Source organism: Dreissena polymorpha, unplaced genomic scaffold (genome assembly GCF_020536995.1).
Source record: "Dreissena polymorpha isolate Duluth1 unplaced genomic scaffold, UMN_Dpol_1.0 chrUn011, whole genome shotgun sequence".
NCBI lineage: Eukaryota > Metazoa > Mollusca > Bivalvia > Myida > Dreissenidae > Dreissena > Dreissena polymorpha.
The window spans coordinates 410,944-434,643 of record NW_026273325.1 but is presented as its reverse complement, the minus strand read 5'-3'; the positions used below and the strand labels follow the sequence as shown (position 1 = coordinate 434,643).

Genomic DNA, 23,700 nt, shown 5'->3' with positions numbered 1-23,700 from the left:
TAACCTGTCGTGTAAAAGTGCTGTGACGTGTGCCTTCTTGCAGCGAAATGAATCTGTATTAAAAGAATGGCTGTTAATCTGTTGCGAGCGACCAAGGTAAACATTCGGGTTACATTCACAAACTGTACACGACTCGTCGGTAAGACGTCGGTTGAATCGTCGGGCCTCAAACCGTAGATAGCGGCCATTGCATGGGTACATAGCTATCGTCCAAAACTAGGTCAATATCCAGGATGTCGCTGAGACGCGACATCAGTGAATCGAATTTTCCGTTCTGAGCGTTACGGAGTTTAGCACAGAACGTAGGTCTAAAAATAACGCATTGCACACAGCTGGTATATGTGCGGTTCGTTCATGCGAATGATTGTCACGTGAGTGATGGACACTCAGGCGGACATAGGCGGGAATGTGCACGGAGTTTTCATTGTTTGGTCAGTCCTACGCTATACTTCGACCAGTAAACTTTTACTTCTGTAAATTCGAACCGCATGAATAAGTTGGCTAAAATGACCCGTGATGTTTGAGTTACACAATGTCCACAGTTACATGTTAATATTTGTTGCTTTCGGGTACAGTTTTCCAGAGTAATTTTACATTGGGCATCTGATAATTTCTGATGAAGTTTTATCTCTGGTTTTTACCCTGGCCTTGAAATCACCATTTAAGGATAACGAATAGAAGTGAGGAATACAAATTATAATTGTACTGTGCTATAGAATTTATAGATCAAAGTTGTACTGTCATGTTATTCTACGATTATATTTGATTGTTGTATACTAGTATTAGACATTATGGGAAACAAAGTGTCACCCAATGTGTTTGAGTGTTTCTGCTACTTAAATGTGCCATTTAAAAGTGCTGTGACGTGTGCCTTATTGAAATGAATGTGTATTATTAGGTAATTTTGTTGCTGCATAATTGTGTGAGATATTGTTTTTATCACGACAGTTAATTATTGAGATCTATGACAATTTGACACAATAACTTATATGTCATTATTGACTCATTTTATATGTTTGATACGTCATTCAAATATGTCATTTAGGCGGAAATTCTATGTCTTGGAGGTGATCGGAATCATTAAAAGTATAAATAGGTAACTATATAATGATGTACATACGTCCGGGGGAGGTAAACTTAGCATTTTGTTGTCACCTATCACGTAGTGCTAGTATGTGTGAGGATGGCAGGAATGCTTTCAAAATTATTTTCGGGTAAGTATGGGTGTTCTAGTACTCGCTCGAAGGCACGGCGTGCTTAGGCGTACCTGGAATAGCTCTTTTTGGCTTTGCTAATATTGTACTTTATGTTGCACTGGAAAACCTACGGTACGGTATACCTAGTATTTATTTGGCCATTTGCGGTAGCCTTAACGATTGCGCATGTATGTTATGTTGCACGGTACGGCGTATCGATAATTTATTTGGCCGGTTGCGGTGGCCTTAGCGATTGCGCTTTTATAATATTTATTGTCTGTAGGCGATTATTGCATAAACGAGAAGCTTAATCAATAGTGCAACTGGGGTTGGGGCTATCTTTAGGGCAGTACTTCCGGTCGCCTCCTCGACATGGCTCAGTTATAGTGATAGTCTATAGCTGAGGTTTATTTACTCTAGTGCTAGTCTGGTGTAAATTATATTCCGCCATTTGGCCATTTAATTCCATTTATATTTTTGTATTGTTTCTCTTATATGTTTTCTATTGTTCAAATATAAAATGTGTTTACGTAAGGTATCACATTTAAACATTATAATAAATATGTAACTGACAAAGCTGGCTTTTATTGTAATTATTCATCAGCCCTTGCTCTTGTTAATAAATTCGCGTAGATCAAGTGGATGTCGCCAAAGGATCAGGGTTCAATTTGATAAGTAGGCTACTGTAACCGAACGTGCATGACATAGACAAAAGGTAAAGGACGGTTACGTTACACTTTGTAATCCGAGTCACTCTAACCAAATGAATGAATCGAATCTTGTTTAACGAATAGGGGTACTGAGCTACTTTCTGAAATAAACTGCATCATGTGTGGATAATCCGTCTAGACTGACTGCAGTGGCGTTGTTAGTGCATGGAAGTCTCAACACTCGGTGTCTGTGAACTCAGGTGAGCGCTTAAGGGTCCCTATCGTGGCCCTATTGTTTTGTGTCATCGCTTTCTTATACATGCTGAAATGTTATTATGTATGACTTTATCGATAACTTTTTCGCATTTGTTATGTGTCACTGCACATCGATCCACGTTTACGTCATACGGCTGTCGAATTTGCTTATTTTGCAGTTCGTTATTCATTGTATTAATTTCTTATTGTTTTTTTACTGATTTCGTTTCAAATGATTATTTTCCTTGCAATTTTAAGTAAAACATTTTTTGTATAGAATATTTGAATACATGGTTACTCGTATATGTTAACTAATTCATATCGTATTCGAATGCATATCGGAAGGAAGTCCTCGGTGACCATATGCAAATATCATATTCTCACGATTTCAATATGTTATTAAAAAAATAAAATAATTTATTATCTATAAAAGACCAATTAGATACGATTCACAAAAGCAGTTTGGATTACTGTAAGATTCACATTTCAATTACGTTATATAGAACCTTTAAACATATAAATACGCGCTTAATTATTAACTTAAACATGCTGCCTGATAACTAAAATAAATGCGCAGATGAGCTGCATTCATTTTAAATAAACTTAAAGGGGCCTTTTCACAGATTTTGGCATTTTTTAACTTATTCATTAAATGCTTTATATTGATAAATGTAAACATTGGATCGTAAAAGCTCCAGTAAAAAATCAAGAATAAAATTAAAAAAGGAAAAGAACATTGCCCGGAGCAGGTTTCGAACCAGTGACCCCTGGAGTTCTGCCAGAGTCCTGAAGTAAAAACGCTATAGCCTACTGAGCTATTCCGCCGAGTACACATTCTTAACGTATTTTATACATTATATAAACAATCTTCGTAGTTGCACAAAATTTAGCGACAAAAACAGAACTCTCCAAATTATTCAATCGTTACGCGTTGCAACGCTTTATAATTTTTAGGTTTTAAAATCGTCAAAAGATGCATATAATGGCTATATTAGAGCATGGTAATTGTTCAGTATTACTGTTTCCTCACAAATATCATAACTAAAACGAAAATTTGCGAATCTGAAACAACTTTTTTTCAATTTTGTCAATTTACCAAAGCGTGAAAAGATCCCTTTAAGTACGGAAATACTTGATAACATTCATCTTTTTATATTCATTTTGTTGACCTTGTCAATTTTGACGGAGATTTAATATTATCATCGAATATCAGTGACCAGCAATGGGTATTTTGTATTTCAACAACAAGGATGTAATAATATTTAAACCTTAAGATGTATACGTAGGATGCATTTTTTTACTTATTTACGTATGTATTGCTGTCCGTATCCATCGTGTCTTTATATTATATTACATCTCGTCGCACATCTCTTTGCGACAGTGAGGTTGTGTTTCATCCGATGCAGCCTAAAGCAACGGTGGCTGATACACGACCGTTAATCACGCGCACCACCTATTTGATATGCATTAATAAATGAGTCAATGCAACTTCCGAGGTGGCGCTCAGGCCCGGATTGAAATTTCATGGATACTTTTACAGGGTGATTAGGTTGTATATGTTTTTTCAACATATTTCGCATTATTTTTAAAATCGGGCAATGTAGTGCGAATCCGTCTAGATTAATTCATCCAAAAATGTACAGAACATATATTCTCAACTATTTTTAAAACGTGAGAACCTTTATAAGTTGTGGCATAGTGGAGTTTTTAGCATTTCGATGAGTTTTTCCTGTGTGACGAGAAAATGTCCACCCAATTAAATCGCTTACGGCATCAAACGATTGCGTGCAACATACATTAGATGCTGCATGCACACAAATATTGGCTTCTTGCCGACGTAGTAGATAATTTTGCATTTTTTTTCCAAAAGAGATGGAGCCAATGCATGATGTATCAATTAACAGTCGAATCGCAATGACATTATCACATGACGTACATTTGATAGATAATGATAATGATATTTGTTATATTAAAAAGATTTTTCAACGTACAATCGAAGGCCCAAATCTTTACAGAACATAAACAAATTATATAATAAATGAGATGTAGTTTTTTGCCTTGGGCGTAGCCAAAGTAATTATACAAATTTATGAGCCTATCCGAATTGGCTGGCTGCCAAAAACCAAATTCCCAAATCTCGATTCATGCGCAATAAAAGTAAGCCTTCGCAGATCTCAATTATCCGCCTTGTAAATACAGAACATCACTATAAAACATGACCGTGCCATTAAAATGGTAAAAAAAATATTATTGAAGCAAAATTGCTAAGCATTGGCTACGACATAGTTTTTATTGTTTGCATATTCATGCGAGAATAAGTTCCTCACTTGACGGTCTAGGCCGAAAGATACGAGTGTCTACGGAGACGGTAAGAATAATTTATATTTGGTATTTATAAACATATTAAAAATATTGTTATTTTATTTTGCGTTAACGAGACATTAAAAAAAAAGAAAATGAAAAAAACAACAACAAATATTCATGATCATTCTCGGAAATATTCGAAGTTACCGGATATGGTTTTTCACTGCGCAGATCGAGAGCGCAAATCGAGCGCGAAAAGTTCTACGTGAGACAACGTTCACAATCTGTAACCGTTCTTTATCAGGGTAAAGGCCCAGTCTCACTATAATGCCGGCGTATGACCGGAATGAACCGGGGAAAACCGGGGCTTCACCGGTGTAGCGTAATTACGTATCGTTCGTGGAGAACACACAGTAACAAACAAAGTTCATTTCTGTTTTAATCGAGATATATTTCTGTTGAATATTTTCTATCACAACGCTTGCAAATGTTCACGAAATGCAACTTTACGGGCCGCTTCGTCAAGAGAACGTGACAAATCTCTAACCGCAGACCTCTTCTTCTAACTAAAACACTGCATTTTATCCCCCGATTAATTTACATAAAATCTACTTGTAATTCCCATAGGTCACCAAGATCCGGGCTTATTACGGATTGGTTACATTGAACCCTGGGAATTGACCGCCCGAACTGTTCGAGTTCTTACAAGCTCATAGAATATTCTAAACCCTCATTATTCGGTGTGACATAAAACTTTATGTTGTGTTTGCCTGTGAATGCCTGTGAGTTAACTTATATGACCTGTACAAATAGGATTTTCTGTTGACCCCTTTCATGTGTACCGTTACACGAGAAATGAGGTAATAACAATCCTATATGTAAATAGGATGACCTGTTCCGTAAATCAAATGTCTGTCAGTTATATAATCCCTCAATTTCCTAATCTTAACATATGGTATTAAACTTTTCAATTTATTTACCACACACTATATCATGTTTACTTGCTTATTAACACACCTTCCAATATTTTAACTAGTCTTTACATGCACGAGATGAACTCTCAAATAGTTTGACCACTTTAACTTTTAACTTCTGCGTATGTATAAGATAGAAATATTGATTTAAATAATCTTTTAACATTTCCTTACATATTAGTAATTACAATAGTTACTAATAAATTAATCAAACATATTATTAAAGTATTTCCCTAATATTAAATCTGTCTGTACTTATTGTTATGTCACACGTGGTTCATCGCGTCGTGCGAAAATGGGTCTTATGCAATATGCTGCCAGCGTAGCTCCGGCTCAGCCTGCACCTCCGCGGAGTCTTGTAAGGATATGCATAAGGCTACTCTTTAATGTATATAAATGTTAAACAAAGACATAGTATACCTATCTGATCTGAAATACTTATATTTGTTAAAAAAAGTTTTAGTTTTTATAAAACAAGAGTATAGTAGCGTATGAAACTTACTCCGGTGCGCGAGACGTTCCTTGGCGGACATCGTTTGACATTCGGCAATTTAATACTACCCTGTCGAAACGACCGGTGTTTCGGACACACAGGAAAGTGTATTAGCAGAGTGGTCCTATACGCTGGAGCAGGAAGACTTTTGAACAGTGCACCTGCAAGACCGAATTAATATTCCTATATACGGGAAAGACGCACCAAAAACATTGTAAAAAGCCAAATAAAAATAAGTTTTAAAGTGTATATGTATATCAAGCTGAAAAAAACAAACATATTACAAGTTAAAGGGTTTCGAATAAGTCATAGAAGTGCTTGCACATGTTGTTTGGTTTCAAGCAAATATGTTATATGTAATCTTCACCAATTACTCTGCAGTGGACACAAATATTTTCAATTTTACTTTCAAATTATATATAACGCTTATTAAGACATGTCGAAGACGTAAAATGTTGGACACTTTTTAAGGGTAAATTGGGAGAAGGCGCTCGCCAGAATGGTCCGGCATCGAATGCCTTTGTTCTTACAGCATTACAGGAATGCGCAGACCTAACGGAGGTATTTGCATTTGCGTTTTGCAATGAACTAGGTGATAAATTAATAATAAAAAACCATTCACATAAAATATGCTAATAATATTTGTTTTACATACCTAATTATATTTTTATTATTAAATACTTTGATATGTTATTGACATTTTAGGAGGTCGATCGTTCTGTTTACCTAGCAACCAGAGTACTTGAAAAAAAAACGTAATTTTCATCTAAGGAAATCAACGCGTATCTTATTGCTATATCGTCATATGCTTTAGCTATGTCGAATAGCTCAATACCAGCGGAATTTACTGTAGAATTAAACAGCTTCCGAGCGGACCATAACGGTTTCTGATTGTGTTAACGGGAAGCACATATGCAAATTGACCTAACTTATTAGAGTTTTTCAGTATGTTATTTATTCGTAATCAGTAAAAACTATTAAGATCTCGAAAGAACCAAATATAATTTACAGCGTTTAACTATGACAACTCATGCTATTTTGATTAAATGTTCATATCCTTCTTTTGATCTGTAACTTAAACCAAAAAAGTTAATAAACGACAGCAATAACATGTTTTGATTGCAATTTCGCAGGTAACATATACTTGACCACACAATATGGTGACCCTGATGTTGAAACGACAGCTTACGCCCTGTTGGCATACCTAAAATTTGACGACTTTAAAACATGCCACAAGATGCAATTGGAATGTGGTACATGACTAGGGTAATAGTTCCAATAAATATAAACATAATAACGTTGAATGAATGTTTTGGAGTAACCGCCAGTTAAATAAACTAAACATACGAATTAATAATATCAATTGAACATACTTTATCTGAAAATGTGTCACACGCTGATAATGTTTTGACATCCAATATAAAATCATCAACCTTTTTCTTTATCATGAGTGTATATGTTTATATTCCACCGAATTGAGGTATATAACAATCGAACCTCCGTACCTTTCATACGTCACTCAGTTCCGCTCCGTTGCGCTGCGGTACTATAACGTATTTACGTGATTCGGATTAAACATCATATTTTGATAAAATACAAGTGAATAATACAATAATCGCATCTCTCCCCTATGGATATAAAAAGTTATCGCCATTGTGTAAGTTTCCTGTGGAGCTTGCCTTCTTTTGTATTGGATATCTTCTAATAACAATTTGTATATTGATATGGAAATGATGAAGTATAAGCACATGTAATCAATTTTTAAGTATTGCCCCTGCGTATTTGTTTTGTAGCAAGTTTCTAGTATGCATATTAACTCTGCATAAACAGCATGTTAAAACTTAATATAGTGAAAACAGATATCAACAATTGTCGCGAACAAGAGCCATAACTTTTTATATAGGTCTTTTGGAATTATTTCCGTTCGCTAATTTGTATAAGCTTAACAAAATACAGCGAATTCCTTGTGCAAATCAAAATAAAAAAGAATGTAATTTTTCGCCACCTAAAACAAAATAACTTAAAATTGGATATATTAAAATAAATTTTCATATTCAAAAAGGAGGCTTTATGAAGAAGTGCATCGTACACAAATCACAACTTGTTTTAATTATTGTGCTTTGATAAGTATTCTATAGTCTATTTCTGTCGCGCATAATTACTCTGCAATAAATATAGGATCTGGCACGAGGTTGTCATATTATACCAAATTTTATTGTACGAGTTTATTAAAATATGGTATGATATGACAACGAGTGTCAGATCTTTTTTATCACATGCTTTTAAGTGAGCAAATAAAATAAATATTTACGAAAACATAAGGATAAATCCAGAATGTTGTTTACATTTCGTGACGTCATTTGACGTTGCAACGTCATTTCAGCAAAATAACAAAATTCGATTGGTCAATAAACGAAAACTAAGCCAATGAAAACGCTTTAAAATGTTGTATTAATTACAGATGTGTAATACAAAAAAATATGTAATGGTTGTATTACATGGGAAACAGGGTATAACATGTGATAATAGGATGTATTAAAATACACATATATGTAATAATAAATTGATTTCAGAAAAAAATGTCAATGGCATGTAGAATAACTCTCTTTTCAACAAGAGATATTTAGATTTGTTGATGGTGCATGAATTTATTTACAATTATTTAAGATCAATAAACACTCAAAACCAACGACAATTTCGTTAAATAAAATTAACCCATAACAAACCAGTGTTCCTCAGAGCAAAGACTCAACTTCAACGCTAGATGTGGTCTGGTAACATTGTGTTTACAAGATGACCATACTCGCTTCTATTTTTTGTGGGAAAATATATTCCATTCGAATTTCCCGCGGCAATATCGCAACATTTACGTGCGAACGCGAGATTGGCCTCTGGCAGCGTCGAAAGCACAATGCAGTTCTCATGAATAATCAGTATGTTTTTAATAAGCGAAGCTCAAGCAAGAACGTCTTGCTCTTAGCGCTTAAGCAAGAACACAAAAAGAGAGCGTGCAAAATGAAATATTATATGAAGCAATAAAAAACTCAAAGGAACTACGTTAAGGAAAGAATCGGGTTTTCCCATGGTTTTGGAGTTGCCAGTTATCCCTTAAAGTAGCGCATGGGCCTAATAAAAAGCACATGCAAGTGCGGCCAAAAGTATATAAATTGTAACGTAATGTATACTATCGAATACTAGAAATATATATATATAACATTATAATGTGTAAATAATCATTAAATTTTAGATGTTATTAATACATGTATTGGTCATTATTGTGTTAAAATAATTATTGAATTTCGGATATAACAACAATAATTCTACACATGGAATGCTCGGAATTTGAAAATGATAAATAGACCAGTAACTTGAAGGGTCAACATTTTCAGATGCTCAAACAGATCAAATATGTAATAATAGTCGAAATAATTGCAGTTTCATGGCCTCGAGAATGAGAATTAAGTCCGATAATCTATAAAATCCATTAAACTGATTGAACGTGCTGATTAAAGTGCAATCAGATTGCCTCGTGAATTCTAATCTATGTCCGCCATCTATAACTTCGGTCGAACCTGAATAGTTTTGTCTACTCGTTTCCTGCGTCATTGAATCAGTACATTTGTTATCAGCAAATTAATCTGTCAATTTAAATGTGCATGTTTTGTCGGAATATAAACACTCGGCGCATAGATTTGGACTTGGACAGAGAGAGAAAAGTAAAATCATGTTGTCATTTATGGATTGATACTGTATCTATCTTCCTTTATCACGGATGAATTTGTGAATTTTGAATTGTGTATATTTGGAGAACTAAACGTTTTATAACTAAATTTAAACGGATATTAAATTAGACTTGAATTCATATTTGATTTTTGTTGTATATTTCATCCCACGTAATTATACGAATGACTTGACAATACGGGAATTGGACCGACTTGCCATATTCACCACGTAATGAACTGCATTTCACTCAGTTAATACGAGTCACGTCATTACGGCAAATTGCGCATGACGTTGTTTATTGAACGACTATGCGACAAAATGAACGTTTACCTTATTAATCCGATTTTGACTCGATATAATCCGTAAAACGGAAGATGACATTGATAAACGATTTCAGATTGCAAATGGTTGCAGAATGTTTGTATTGTAGCGTTTTACACAAATGTTTATTGTGAAAAGCTTGTGTTGTAATTAACAATCGTATGGCACATTTTGTTGTTGGAAGGTTTTATATAGCGTATTTGGCAGTGTTTATGGATCTTTTAAGGTATCATTGATTCAAGTTATTTATTGATAAAGGGTTTTAAATGATTCATAACTTTTTCTTTAATATTTCATTTAATTATTTTGTTTACCCAATAATTTCTGTACACATGCATACTTTTAGATGAAACTTCTTCTAAATAGATAATTGTTGGTATGTTCGGAGATGTACAACTCTCTCTTCAGTGATTTAGTGCTGTACAATTATTAAGTGTTCTTCTATTGCGCACGACACAACAAGTATTAAATGGATTCAAATGAAACAACGTGCAATATTAGAAAAACATATTGTGAGCCAGTGTTAAGTAGAACCGTTACCATTTGTCTGATATATACGGAGTTTTTTGCTTTGTTGAATATTCTTGTGCAAAACATACACAATAGAATACATTTAATTGTAATGAAAATTCAAATACAAATCGAGATTATTAAGCTTTTTGTGTTTTCTTTTTTTTTTTACTTTTATGTTTATCCCAATTTTGTTGATCAATATAAAAAATATGTTTCTTACAGTTACTGCCTAGGTTTGAGGTTTGTTATTATTTCTAATTATAGACCGGTTAGTATTTTGTCCATATGTTTCAAAAATATTAGAGAGAGCTGTATACAACCAGTTGGAATCCTTTTTAGTGAAGAACGGTCTTTTGTATGAGTATCAGAGTGGATTCAGGGGGAATCACTCCACTGACTCCTGTCTTATTCACCTGTCTGATCATATACGTGGACAAACCTCTAATGGCTTGTTTACTGGTATGATTATGTTAGATCTACAGAAGGCATTCGACACTGTAGATCATGACATTCTGTGTTGGAAGCTTCGTGCGATGGGAGTGGAGTCTGTGGAGTGGTTTCGCTCGTACCTAACGAATAGGACGCAGTCTGTACATGTTAATGCCGCTAAATCGGATTTCAAATCGGTCGTGTGTGGTGTTCCCCAAGGGAGTATACTGGGTCCTCTTTTGTTCTTGACCTACGTTAATGATATGAAAACAAGTATATCATCCAACTGTAAATTAATACTCTATGCTGATGACAGTGCTATTTTGTATTCACATAAAGATCCAAGTACCATCAGTCAAGTTTTAGGCAAAGAGCTCGAGTCCTGTAGTAAGTGGTTAATTGACAATAAGCTATCCCTCAATCTAGGCAAAACAGAATGTATTCTTTTTGGTTCGAAACGTAAACTCACCAAGGTGGACAATTTTCATATACAATGTAATGATCATGTTATAAAATCTCAGACGTATGTAAAATATCTTGGTTCTATTCTAGCTGCTGATTTGTCCGGTACTTCTATTGTAAATAATATCGTCAAGAAGGTTAACTCTAGACTTAAATGTTTATATGTTGCAAAACAGCATAAACTTGTACATTTATATTTTTTTTTCGCAAATACGTAAAATGACGTGTTTTGCAGAACGGTCATGCATACAACCATATGGTATTTTCTCAAACCAGAGAGATATCACGGGGTAAGTGCAGCAACACAACTGACCAATGACAATGCATTCAAAGTAAGCAAATGATATAACAGTTTAATGATTTTACTTTTCTCTCCTGTTTAATATTCTGGATTGTTCTGGATTTGTTTTTAATTTCTATATGTTGTGTAAATGTAAGTCAAACGAATTTGCACAATGCTGAAATAGATCACGTCAGTCACAACACAATGTCACAGTTCTGACGTGATACGAACCTTGATATACTCTAAAAAGATCAATTAAACGATGAAACACCATGTCTACTTATAATTGTCTGATTGATACTTTAAAAAACTTAATTATTTAATTTATTTTTCTGATGAATTGTTCTCCACAAATGAAATGAACCAATTAATAAATAAACAAAGTGAGTGAATGTTTCTTTCTCTCAATTGGAATGAGCATCTTTAATATTGAATCATACAGGGGTTAAGAAAACCTGTCATATATATATTTTAATACGTTTGTTACATTAATAAATTAAAACTCCATATTGCGCATTACGAATATATATATATATATATATATATATATATATTGGTGTTTTTTTAAATGACTCTTGTTTTTTCTGTGTCCCGCTTCGCACTTAACTTCTAAATGTATTGTTCACAATATGGTCAGAATAATTCTTATAAATGTTGTTCGATGGCATTTCGTTATTAATTTATTAGGAGGCTTTTTGTTTCCCCATTATTCATACGCATCACAACATATGTCAAATACGTTCTTGATCTGTATCAAATATTGCTATGACGACGACATTTGGGTGTTAAGTATGGTTACCGCCACTCAATTGTTCATGAAAGTATTTGTTATGTATTAATTATGTCATTAAATGTCTTCAAGTTCAAAATCACGCCTTCTCTGTATTATGTTTTTCGTATGCAATCTGTACGGTCTAATAACGTATTATTGGTCATGATGACCCCTTATCCATGTACTTTCACCGCTCATGCGTCTTCAACACCCATTACAACATTGTCGCTACAATGTATATATCAAATAAGCCACTATATGTTAGCTTTCGTTGGCGTTCATTTCGTATGGAAATAAATTCTAGAGAACTTCTTACAAATTACGTGTTGCACATCGGATTACATAGCGTACACCATATTTCTCAATTTTTAAACACAATGCAAAATGTCCTTTTCAATATAAAATATACTGTTTAAATATAACAAACCCGTTAACTTATAAAACAAAGTGATAACAATACCAGTATTGCCTGCATTGCACTTATTTACTTAACATATGTCTACGAAGCCATGATTTGAATAATACCGACTTACTAGAAGAACCTTATTTTATAGGAAGGCTATCGTTTATGAAATTCATTTAGACACGTTTCTCAAGACATCAGTGTTATCTTATAACATTGAGACCTCAATTGGAACGGTGCGCAGTGACCGATTACTATGAACTAAATAGTTGCCGGAAAAATAAACAGTATACATTAGTGAAATATTATAAAATCATGAAGCATTTTCACTAAAATTGCGTTTAAGCAACGAACGACACACCACATGTTAATTCTTTTAGGCTATGATGCACAATTCGTTAAAACATAAATACTTTAAACGTGTCATCATATGTATCATATGTGTCTTTTCTCGTATTGAAAGACAAAAAAGTACTAACTGTTACCGTTGAATAGAACGTTACTAGTGTTTAACCATCATTTTATCAAAAGTAAGTCACTAAAATGTCATAACCTATTTTTGATCTGGTGTTCATAAACACTTTGGAATAAGAAATAAAGAACACTAAAGATTATTAGATTAATGTCAAATTATGTCGTATTAAAATGTTCAATCTGAAAGAAATTCGGATAAATACTCGCCAGCCTTCATTTAAAAAATGGGCTGATGTACTTTCGAGTATTTATCAGAAAGGAGATTATAAGTTTGTTTTTCCTGATGCGCATTATCACAGCAAATTTCCCCCAAAACATCATTTCTACGAATAACTTTATTATTATCGTACCGTAGTATAATAAATATTCGTGAGGAAATAAGAAAACCATCATCGCCAGCCCATTAATAATACATGTAGGTATGTGAAAAAAACCATTTCAAAATACATTAAGGAATAAACATATCAAATTATAGCTTGAGTAAATGCGAACACTTATAAGTCGTTATTATTGATAATTCGTTTTTGAAGGGAAAGTAATTTAAGATCAATCATAAGAATAGTAGTATTTGACACTCACGAACACATACGTTATAAAAACGACTCTGTTCATTGTGTTTGTACATGTCGTGAACTTATATTACTGTTTCCACGTTATATGCACATGGACGTACACAATATATATGTCCACCATACATGTGTTCATTATATTTAATAAATAAATTAATTAATGAAAAAAAGCTTTTCCTCTTTGATCACAAAACGTTAGTACACGCACTGTTTTTCATATAGCAATCATGGGCCTAGGTATACGCACAGGTGCAGATGAGAACAGTTGACTAATGAAAACCGTCGCCGTACGTGTCATCACAAATTATACGCAATGACATATTGTGTGACCTTGACCTGATCATAACAATCTATATAAAAATAATTGATTATTGTGCGAAACAAAATAATAGGTATACTGGAGGAGTGATGACATTTTACTTCGTTCGCATCGATGTTGACTCATGATTAAGTAGGTTTTTTGCTAACTAGTTCTACAATATATACGTGCTGTTTCTCCTTTTATTTGGCATTAAATATTTAAAGTCCGTTAATACTCAAAATCAAAAAATATATTTCGTTTAATATTTCGAAAAATAAAGTTAACACATAAAACATATATGTTCCTTATATACACCGTTCAATCGACTCCAGCGGCGAGACTGTGAATCCTGCGACGACTGAGATACTGTATACATGTCGATAGAAAGCTGAGTGTGTGCTTTTCCCTATCCGTTATATATTTCGTATTGGATTGAGCAGGTTTAAGTGTGTTCTTTAAGAGCCTAAGTAAGAAAGACGTTATTCCTACCTTCCTACCTGCTTACGTTTCACGAAATCAGTTAGATTGTGGTCCAAAATCAAACATAATTTACAAAGTCTAATTACGCCGGATTTAGACCAAATATAAATATGAACAACATTTTATTGAAATCTATAATCATTTTTCTTTGGTTATTTCAAATAACAGCATTCCACATGGACAAACAACATTTTATCAACGAGTAAACTTGAGTGGGTTTTAAAAAATGCCTCATGATAACGGCCGTGACTAATTATTAGATGGTCATGATAACGGCAACGAAAATACAAGTATGCTCATGCATGCGGCTGAGACAGTGTAAAGTGGCATGATGAGATGGGGACGTTAGTCCCTGCTCAGAACTGTAAAATTGATAATTTTAACTGTGTACATATAGACTAAAAACTATATATATATAGTCTATAAAGAATAGGGAAATAATTACACTCCGCTTTTCACCGACATGTATACATTATATCAGCCGTCGCATGATCCACAGTCGTCGCTGGAGTCGATTGAACGGTGTATTATAGCAAAAGCTACAATTTGAACGCTAGGTGTTGTCTGGTAACATACATTAAACGCGATATAAACATCGAATGGTTATGTTTCTTTAATTAATCAATGTTTCTAACATTTTTCTTTGTAAGATGTATTAAATGTTCAAACATACTGTATAAATTATCATTTTAATCTATGACAAATACTTTGAAAATGGACATTAACACAACTGTGTAAAACTTAATTTTATTGCATCCATGACTTTCAAAGCAGATTAGTTCGGGGGTAATTCCACACCTTTCCCCCTCCTTCCTAATCTCGATGCGTATCGTCGAAATAGGTCCTGGTACACCCCTGGAAGTATTCACCATTTTAATACTAAACACCAAACAGTCATAAAAACTTGACATTTGCTCGCCGAAAATCCGTTTAATATCGTTATTGATAATGCTACATGTATAATAAAATACAAAGCGGGATTTGTGTGCTTTTGATAATCTAGAACGATAAATACCATTCCGCTCCTAAGCCATCAGGCATTAAGGCTTGTAATGTATTGTTTTGTTCAGTACGTCAGGAGTACGTGATATTGGGAAAACCATGCCGCAGTTATATAAACGCTTTTGTGCCGGCATTTGTTTGTTTTCTCGGCCACTTGACAAACTCTATTCAAATGGCGAGGACGTATCACATTGGAAATATGCTTTGTGTTTTATTGTATCTTGTTGTGTTGAAATTTTTACTAAATACACATAGTGTGTATGTACAAACAAGCGATAATGGCAACAATAACACACAAGGAAACATAATCGCAGTTCGCGAAATTCAAGATGCACATGAAAGATCGTTTTCAACTGAAATTCCACTATTGAAATCGGACTTGGAAAGCAATACAGGCCGAAATAAGAGCAACACAACTGGGATGTATTGTAATATTGCAATACAGGAAAAGGCAATGCCACTACGTCAGATCGTTATAAATAAGCAACTAGAGACATGTTCTGACATACCGCTGTGCACTTATAATGTCAAGCGTGTCATGAAGGGTTGTTCGTTTTGTCATGAATGCAGCTGCAACGTAACAACATGTGCCGATAAGGGAAACTGTTGTGTAGACATCATCGATGAAACACATTTTGATGTAAATAAAGATATTACCGTTTCGTCAAAACAATGCATTGCTTTTTCGCTCAGTTCGCAAAACGCATATGGGCAATTTGGGATAACTTCTTGCCCAACGCATAGCAATATTACATATGCAAGGTTATGTAGCCAATATTACACGCAAAATCTAGATCTGCAAGATTTGACACCGGTTTATGACAATAAAACGTTAATAAAATACAGGAACAAATATTGTGCCTACTGTCATGGATTGAGCGAAGACAGGTTTGCATATTTTGATCCAATACTAAAATGTGACAACTTTTCAATTGTAAGAAGTAACGAAAGTGCTTTTTTTCTATTTTCTCTTTTGGAAAGGAAAGATTGTAAAATTGAGTTCTATAAGAATGATACTCGTCTGAACCTGTCATTGGACTATTGCTGGCCATATATAAACGACTGCAACGTTACGGGCAATTGGGCAATGTATGACGCGGAATTAGAGCGGGCTTGTAAAATCTATCAATCACCTGTAAAACTTTTTAACAGTGCCACGATTCCTTCATCGATATTCACAAGCGGATTTCAAAATATATTTTGTCTGCTCTGTAATGGATTCAATGAAACGCATATAGACACAAGCTGTTCAAAATCCAACGTGTATTTAAATTTATTTAACGTGGACACGACAGCAATACCGAATCATATGCAGGTGAATATATATATCCTACGTTACTTACATAGCTGATAAATTTATCGTTACATTTACAACTATTGGATAGACCTGTTGCATTAAATGTTAATATCATTCTAATCATTTGATGAATACAGAATTGCTGTAAAGTCTTAAAATCCATTCTGAATACTGACATATTATACAATTCATTCTAATATATGAAGCAATCCGGTACTTAAATAAAAGTAGTTGTCTTACGCTATCAGTCGAAGAGTTTGCATGTTGTTTTTTAATTATCTTTACAGAAAAACGTATTTTGTGGTAAAAGAAAAACGTTGTTGAACGGAAAATGCATCTCACAGAACGAAACGTACAACAATATCTACATCCGATTACCATTGCGGGTTTTTCCAATGGAAATATTGAACAACTCAAAAATAGAATCTCACGTGAATGTTATCTTGAAGGGAATCAGTAATTCAATTCAACAAAACCAGGCATTGAAGAATATGTGTATAGACTATATAACGTGGAAATTTCGCACTCGTATATGGAATATCGAGGATATTCATTCATCAGTGACGGTATCGTCAATAGAACACACATCATTAGATATTAAGTTGAAAATGGTTGCGAATTTTGAGATTAATGCAAACATTACCAATATTATTATGTCATTGTTTCAAAATACAAATGTTACAATCTGCATGGAGCGTATGTCAAATTCAATAAACACAGTGGAAAATACAGACATACACATATACACGTTGAAATATGACAGTGATATTCTTTTAACAACACCAATATATGAACATGACACGTATTGGAAGTACGGCGGCACACTCGTGTATGACTGTAATGGATCTGGTGATGAGCTAAGTTTATTTGACCATTTCGACTGTCCACTAAAAGCGTTGTCCTATCTTGATATATCGTGGACAAAATCATTTGACGGAAAACTGCACATGGGACAAACGATCATTTTAGACACGGACCAATACTATTTTATCGACCAAGAAAATGTTGTGGTGTGCAATAACATTTATGAAATGTACACAAATAGTATCAAACAATTTGATTTAGTAAAATCCACATATAACTATAAATATATCCTTTCCTTATCCTGTATAAGTTTATCAATATTAGCTTTAGCTGTTAGTTTGATAATCTATATTTTAGCTGGTCAACCTAAAAAAGGTATTCCAGGTATAAATTCCATTCTGCTTATGTGTTCACTTCTTCTTGCTCAGGCGCTATATCTTGTCAGTAGTGCCGGTAATGTACCTCCTGCATCTGCATCTTGTGCTGCCCTTGGCCTTATTCTTCACTTTGCATGGCTGCTGGTGATGTTTGAGATGAACGTGTGCACGTACCACATGTTTTACATGCTCGCTTCTACCAGAATTATAGCTGGAGGGACGAACTGGATGCGGTGTTTTAAATATCAAGTGTATGCCCTATTGTCTTCAGTGTTCTGGGTTTGTGTCCATGTAACACTGTCGGAAGTAATAAATAATGATATTGGTTACGGAAAAGAACACTGCTATATCAATGAACAAACTATGCTTTTTATTACTTTTGTGATTCCGGTAGCATTTGTTATAGCTACAAATGGCCTTATGTTTGTAAAAGTGATCATTAATATAAGAAAAAGTCAAAGAATTCAAAGACATGTAGCAAATGACAGAAACGAAATGTGCATATTTATAAAACTCTCAACCCTAACTGGTTTAACATGGGTATTTGGCTTAGTTGATTCTGTAGCAGATCTTGATCCGGTCACCTATATTTTTATCATATTAAATTTAAGTCAAGGGGTTTTCCTTTTCTTTTCGTTTATTTGTAACAGACGAACGCTGATTGATTTAAAAGAACACTTCAATCTATCAAAAGACCGTACTTTAACCTTAAGTAATAGTGATTCTTCGAAAAAGGCAATACAGTCCAACAGAACAAATGCAGCAACTCTTTAAAAATGTAATTAATTGCACTTGTCATTGTGTATAATTGCTATTATTCTGATATTTGTATTATTATTATATTGATTTGCATATTGCAATCATTTTATTGTATATTGCTTGCCGTTATTACGCTCTTGATAATTTTGTTTGTAATTGTGTTGGCTTTTGATATGTATGTGTACATATATATGTATATACATTTTGTACATTTTAAAACTGCCTCGTTGTAATAATTATTTTAATATGCATACCCTGCAAACCATGGAATGCGGTTGCACTAAAACTATGATTGCATACGAAAATTACAATGTCGGTTGATTTATTTGCTATTTCAATATTATTGACAGTTAGTATAACGAAGAACGCATTTTTTGTAACTAAGTTTACAAATATAATTGTTCAACAGATACAAAAATATTATTAAGCGAATAAGTACACTCACCATAGACCAAAAAGAATCTTAATTAAATTACGCTTAATAATGCGCCCATAGGAAGGAATATAAAAATTGCATCGTCCGGGAAATTTTTCTGTCGTCTTTCCGTCCTTCCTTGCGCCAATCCGTCTAGTTTCTTTTGTGGATCAAAGCTCAAAAGCAGAGAAGTGATCCAAAATGAAATTGTATATAAGAACTGTGTGCTGTAACGGGAAGTGCAACTTACAACAATTTTAACTCACTGTTGATAGTTCAGGATTCACTTTAAACATATGTTCTTGTTTGTAGCATGGCTCTCTTTTTGTATTAAACTAATTTATTTGAAACGTTATACGTTGATAGAATTAATTTAGAGAAAGACGAGAGTGTAAGACCCACAGCTCTCATACCAATATTTTTGGAGTTTCAGTTATATGCTTATTTGCTTTATTAAAGTTTCTTGTGTGAGCATACGTTTTGAAGATATTGATATAAACCTACATGTGCTTATAGATGACTTGCAGAGAAAATTTCTATCAAAATGACCGTAATTCAGGGTTTATTGAGTTATTGCACTTTTTTATTGTTCCTGTGCAGAGCTTTCAATCAAAAGTATTAAAAAAACTAGATGCAGAGCATAATACAGAGATCAATAACTATTTCTGTAGTATTTTTGGAGCAATTGTCCTTCTCTTATTTTTGTGCAGAACATAACAACTTGCATAGGACTGAAAGAAACAAACTAACCTTACTTTCTTTTTTTTTTTTAAATATTATAGGGGAGGTTAAACACAGTTTGTTTACATACAAGACTCTTTTTTTTAAAACATAAAACGGAATATTACATTAATAGATTTTAACTTACAACCTTTTTCCGCTGGAATTGGCGCCAATTCTAGTATACAAACGAATAATAAATTGGTATTGAAATATAAACTTGCTTTTTATTATTTTTCAGCATAATGAACAAAGTTGAGATTTTTGTCAAGAAATAATTGACACAGTATACAATTATTTAATTATAGCCATCATTACTAATAGCGGAATTCAAAAATTAGACAGAATAACAAAGAATATTCACGTAACAGTAAAAAAAAACATTTTGTCATTAACAAACCCAAACAGCATTTACTAATGTACAGCTTTTTTATGCAATATAGTAAACAATAAAGATTCTATGATAATAGCTGTGGGCATATTTGTGTTTTCCTAAATATAACAGTTACCCATGTAGTCTTGAAAAGTAGTACTGTGAAAAAAGACTGACAAGGTCGCTAAATGATTCTTCCTAATACTTGACTTCAAAATCATCGTTGGTGTTACTTACAGGAAGAAAAAAACGCAAAAAATATACATATGTTGTGGTGCTACAAAGTACTGAATAGGGCGGAGGTCAGTTTGCTTTGAGTGAGTGTTTGTGTGTGTGTGGACGGGTGGTGGGGGGCTTTACGTGATAATTGTTATCGACAATGACTAATTTAAGGTTGATGAAATTGAGTGTATTATAGTTTGTGAAATAAACATAGTGCTTCCGGAGAAGATATTGTTTCCCTTCTGCAATATATTGAACGGGGACTATTTCTTTCTTCTTCCTCTATTTATATTAAGCTATTTATTCATCATATAAATACCATTTGTCTTAACACCATGGTCACTTGTATGTTGCACTTATTTATAATTAAACATTTAAGTCCATTTTGCATGTTATATCCATAAACTATTAAACAGTTGAAGATGTGACAAAATATGTATATGTTAAAGCCTTTTGCGTATAATGTGGGGATTGTATTTGCCTCCATATTGGCCCTCCACATGGACCTGTAGTTTGATAATGTCCTGATCTGGTACTTAACAAACACAATTGCACAATTTGTTTGATAGTTAAATAGCTAAATATTGTACATAAATACGTTACTCTAAAGATAGTACAACCTTGTTTTTGTTATTGTTGTAAGTTATCAGCGGCACTACAGTATGTATAGCCCTTGTGCTTTACACACAGCAATTTACCCATGTTATGTCAGCAAAATTCAATGTTAACAACCTGTGCAATGTAAAATAAATATTCTCTTTAAACTAACTGATGCTTATTTTAAAGCTTCTATATTAGTGGTCAAAATACTGTACTTTTTTTATGGCATTCGTTACTTGAGAGGTTTAACGAAGAAATGAGCGGTTAATGATCACATGTGCAAAACAACATCAGTCACACCAATAGCTTCCAACAAAAAAGTAGGTGTATCTTGAAAATTCCTTCTTAAATTATTCATTAAATTTTTCAATATATATGCCGTAAGTTTAAATAACAGTTGTAGTACATGTATATTGTATGTTGTTATTTAAAAAAAATAGTTGTAGTACATTGTATGTTGTAATATAAATAAAAGTTGACGTAAATTGTTTGTTTTTGTTTTTCTGCATGTTTTAAACATGAATTTTAAACAGTTTTGAGGACAAAGTTAGACGTTCACCCGAGGAAAATATTATTTGTAAAAACCACTTATATGGTACCCGAGTTTGCAATCAACTAAACGATAGACTTTCAAGATAAACTGGCCCTCACATTTGAGCTTTTATTGGTTCAATGAGTCAAAATAAAAGTTCTTTTTAAACCTTGTTTAAACGTTCAATATAAATGTGTTGCATACCAATATAAATATAAAATTCATAACTTTGTATTAATATGCATACCTACCTGTGAAACAACATCAATTTGTATTTATATGTATATCTACCTTATTGGATAATTAATAAGGATAACACTAGTTACAATGCAACTATGAGCCTGTATATGGTTTGTGTATATTGTGTATTTTTGGGCCGGCGGCCTGGATTTACTTAAATAAACAAATTGAGTTTGAGTTTGTCATTGCGTTTTTATTTTTGTCGAATTGTAATGTTTAAATATGAAGATAAGCATAGTTTGCACACATATATAATGCACATGCTGTTGAGATTGACACAGTTTTAAAAATCTTGTTTGTGTATTGTGAAATATTTATGGCTTATTTATGATTTTAATTGTATTTCGCGCTGACTTTGATAGGCTATAAATCACAAAGAAACAATGAACGGCGAAATTATTTTATTTAAAAAATTGAACTATATCGATGTGGGCATTATTGAGTTTAATAGATATGTGTTAAGATTGAGAATAAACAATAGACTGTCGGAGAAAGCACATCCGCGCCGATATGTTGATGTTTATGTTTGATAAAGGTTAAAGGTGCGGTTTATAGTCTGCTTCGATATACATCTTCAGCCGATTTTGACAATCACCACCCGATCACTGGGATCTAAGTCGTCCGTTTACATATGGCGCACCAGGCAGCCACGGCACATTGGCTTATTTCCCTCACAGGTACCCATTTATACACATGGGTGGAGATGGCAAGCGTGGGATTAATTTTTTGCTCAGAAAAATCCAGTGCCCTGGGCGGGATTCGAACCAGGGACCTTCCGATCCCTAGACCAGCATCATACCACTAGACCACTGTCCCCACGTTGCATCTCGTTAATTTTTTATATACGTGCTACCTCATAGCGCGTATTTAGCACCTTACCAGTAATTGCATGTTAACGGATTAAATTGGCCAACAGAATAATTTCATTATTTAATTTGTTGGTCTGTTTTATGTGGTACAGATCTAAAATGAATCCGTTTAGAAAATAGTTAGTGTTTGAAGCGTATCAACAACATAATTGTTATTAAAAATACCAGGTCAATAATTATTTTCAGAACAAATGATCAGTAACAGGCGCAATAAGTAATATTTACTTTTTGCTAACAATGCATTGTTTAGCCGTGACCCTTCAGAAACGTTCACTCGAACATGATACAATTTATGTACTCACAACATTCCATCTTCAGCTGGAAAATATGAAATGCCGTGATAAATATGTCAGCATTTACTGGTATTCTTCACCATTAGATCTCCAAATAATCGTTTAAAATGTCATTATTTGACATTTCTCTATTCATCAAATATGCGACCTTTTAGTTCCCTTACATGCAATTATGTCAACGACTATATTAACATCGATTTAATACAATAATTATGCTAATGAAAGCATTTTTGTTTTCTTGATGGAAAAAGCGTGAACATGTAAATATATGTTAGGATAAAGACATAATTTTCATAAAAGTTCAACCGTTTTTGCGCAATAAGATAATTATTGACGTGTTATGCGAACATAAAACACTGCACTTAAAAAATTCATATATATATTTTCTTAAGCAAAAGGGTCATTTTTGCACCTTTTGTCACCCAACTGCCTCAGTTGTTTTATCTACAACATGTAGAATTAACCTTTTTTTTAGATATTGGAAAGTTCGGCTCAATGAAGTAATTATCCTACGGTTTGGAAACAAATAAAATCAAAGTACTGACAGTACTGGTATGACTATGCTTTTGAAAGGGACGGATATAAAAGCATCAAT

At 33.5% G+C, this 23,700-nt stretch overlaps 1 protein-coding gene across 1 annotated transcript; it reads left to right on the top strand.

The window, feature by feature from the left end:
• Window positions 1-10,896: 10,896 nt before the first annotated feature.
• On the top strand, window positions 10,897-18,961 carry LOC127863500 (adhesion G-protein coupled receptor F3-like). The gene is made up of 2 exons (XM_052403047.1): window positions 10,897-11,089; window positions 18,063-18,961. The coding sequence occupies exons 1-2, from the start codon at window positions 10,897-10,899 to the stop codon at window positions 18,854-18,856; spliced, it is 987 nt and encodes a 328-aa protein (XP_052259007.1). The 3' UTR covers window positions 18,857-18,961.
• Window positions 18,962-23,700: the final 4,739 nt, after the last annotated feature.

Bases quoted from the DNA above. Each gene is read 5' to 3' on its own strand.
- LOC127863500 (XM_052403047.1), top strand. From the start codon at position 10,897: ATGTTAGATCTACAGAAGGCATTCGACACTGTAGATCATGACATTCTG. The intron at 11,090-18,062 runs GTCCTCTTTTGT...TCTATATTTTAG, and splicing joins TCCCCAAGGGAGTATACTGG to CTGGTCAACCTAAAAAAGGT.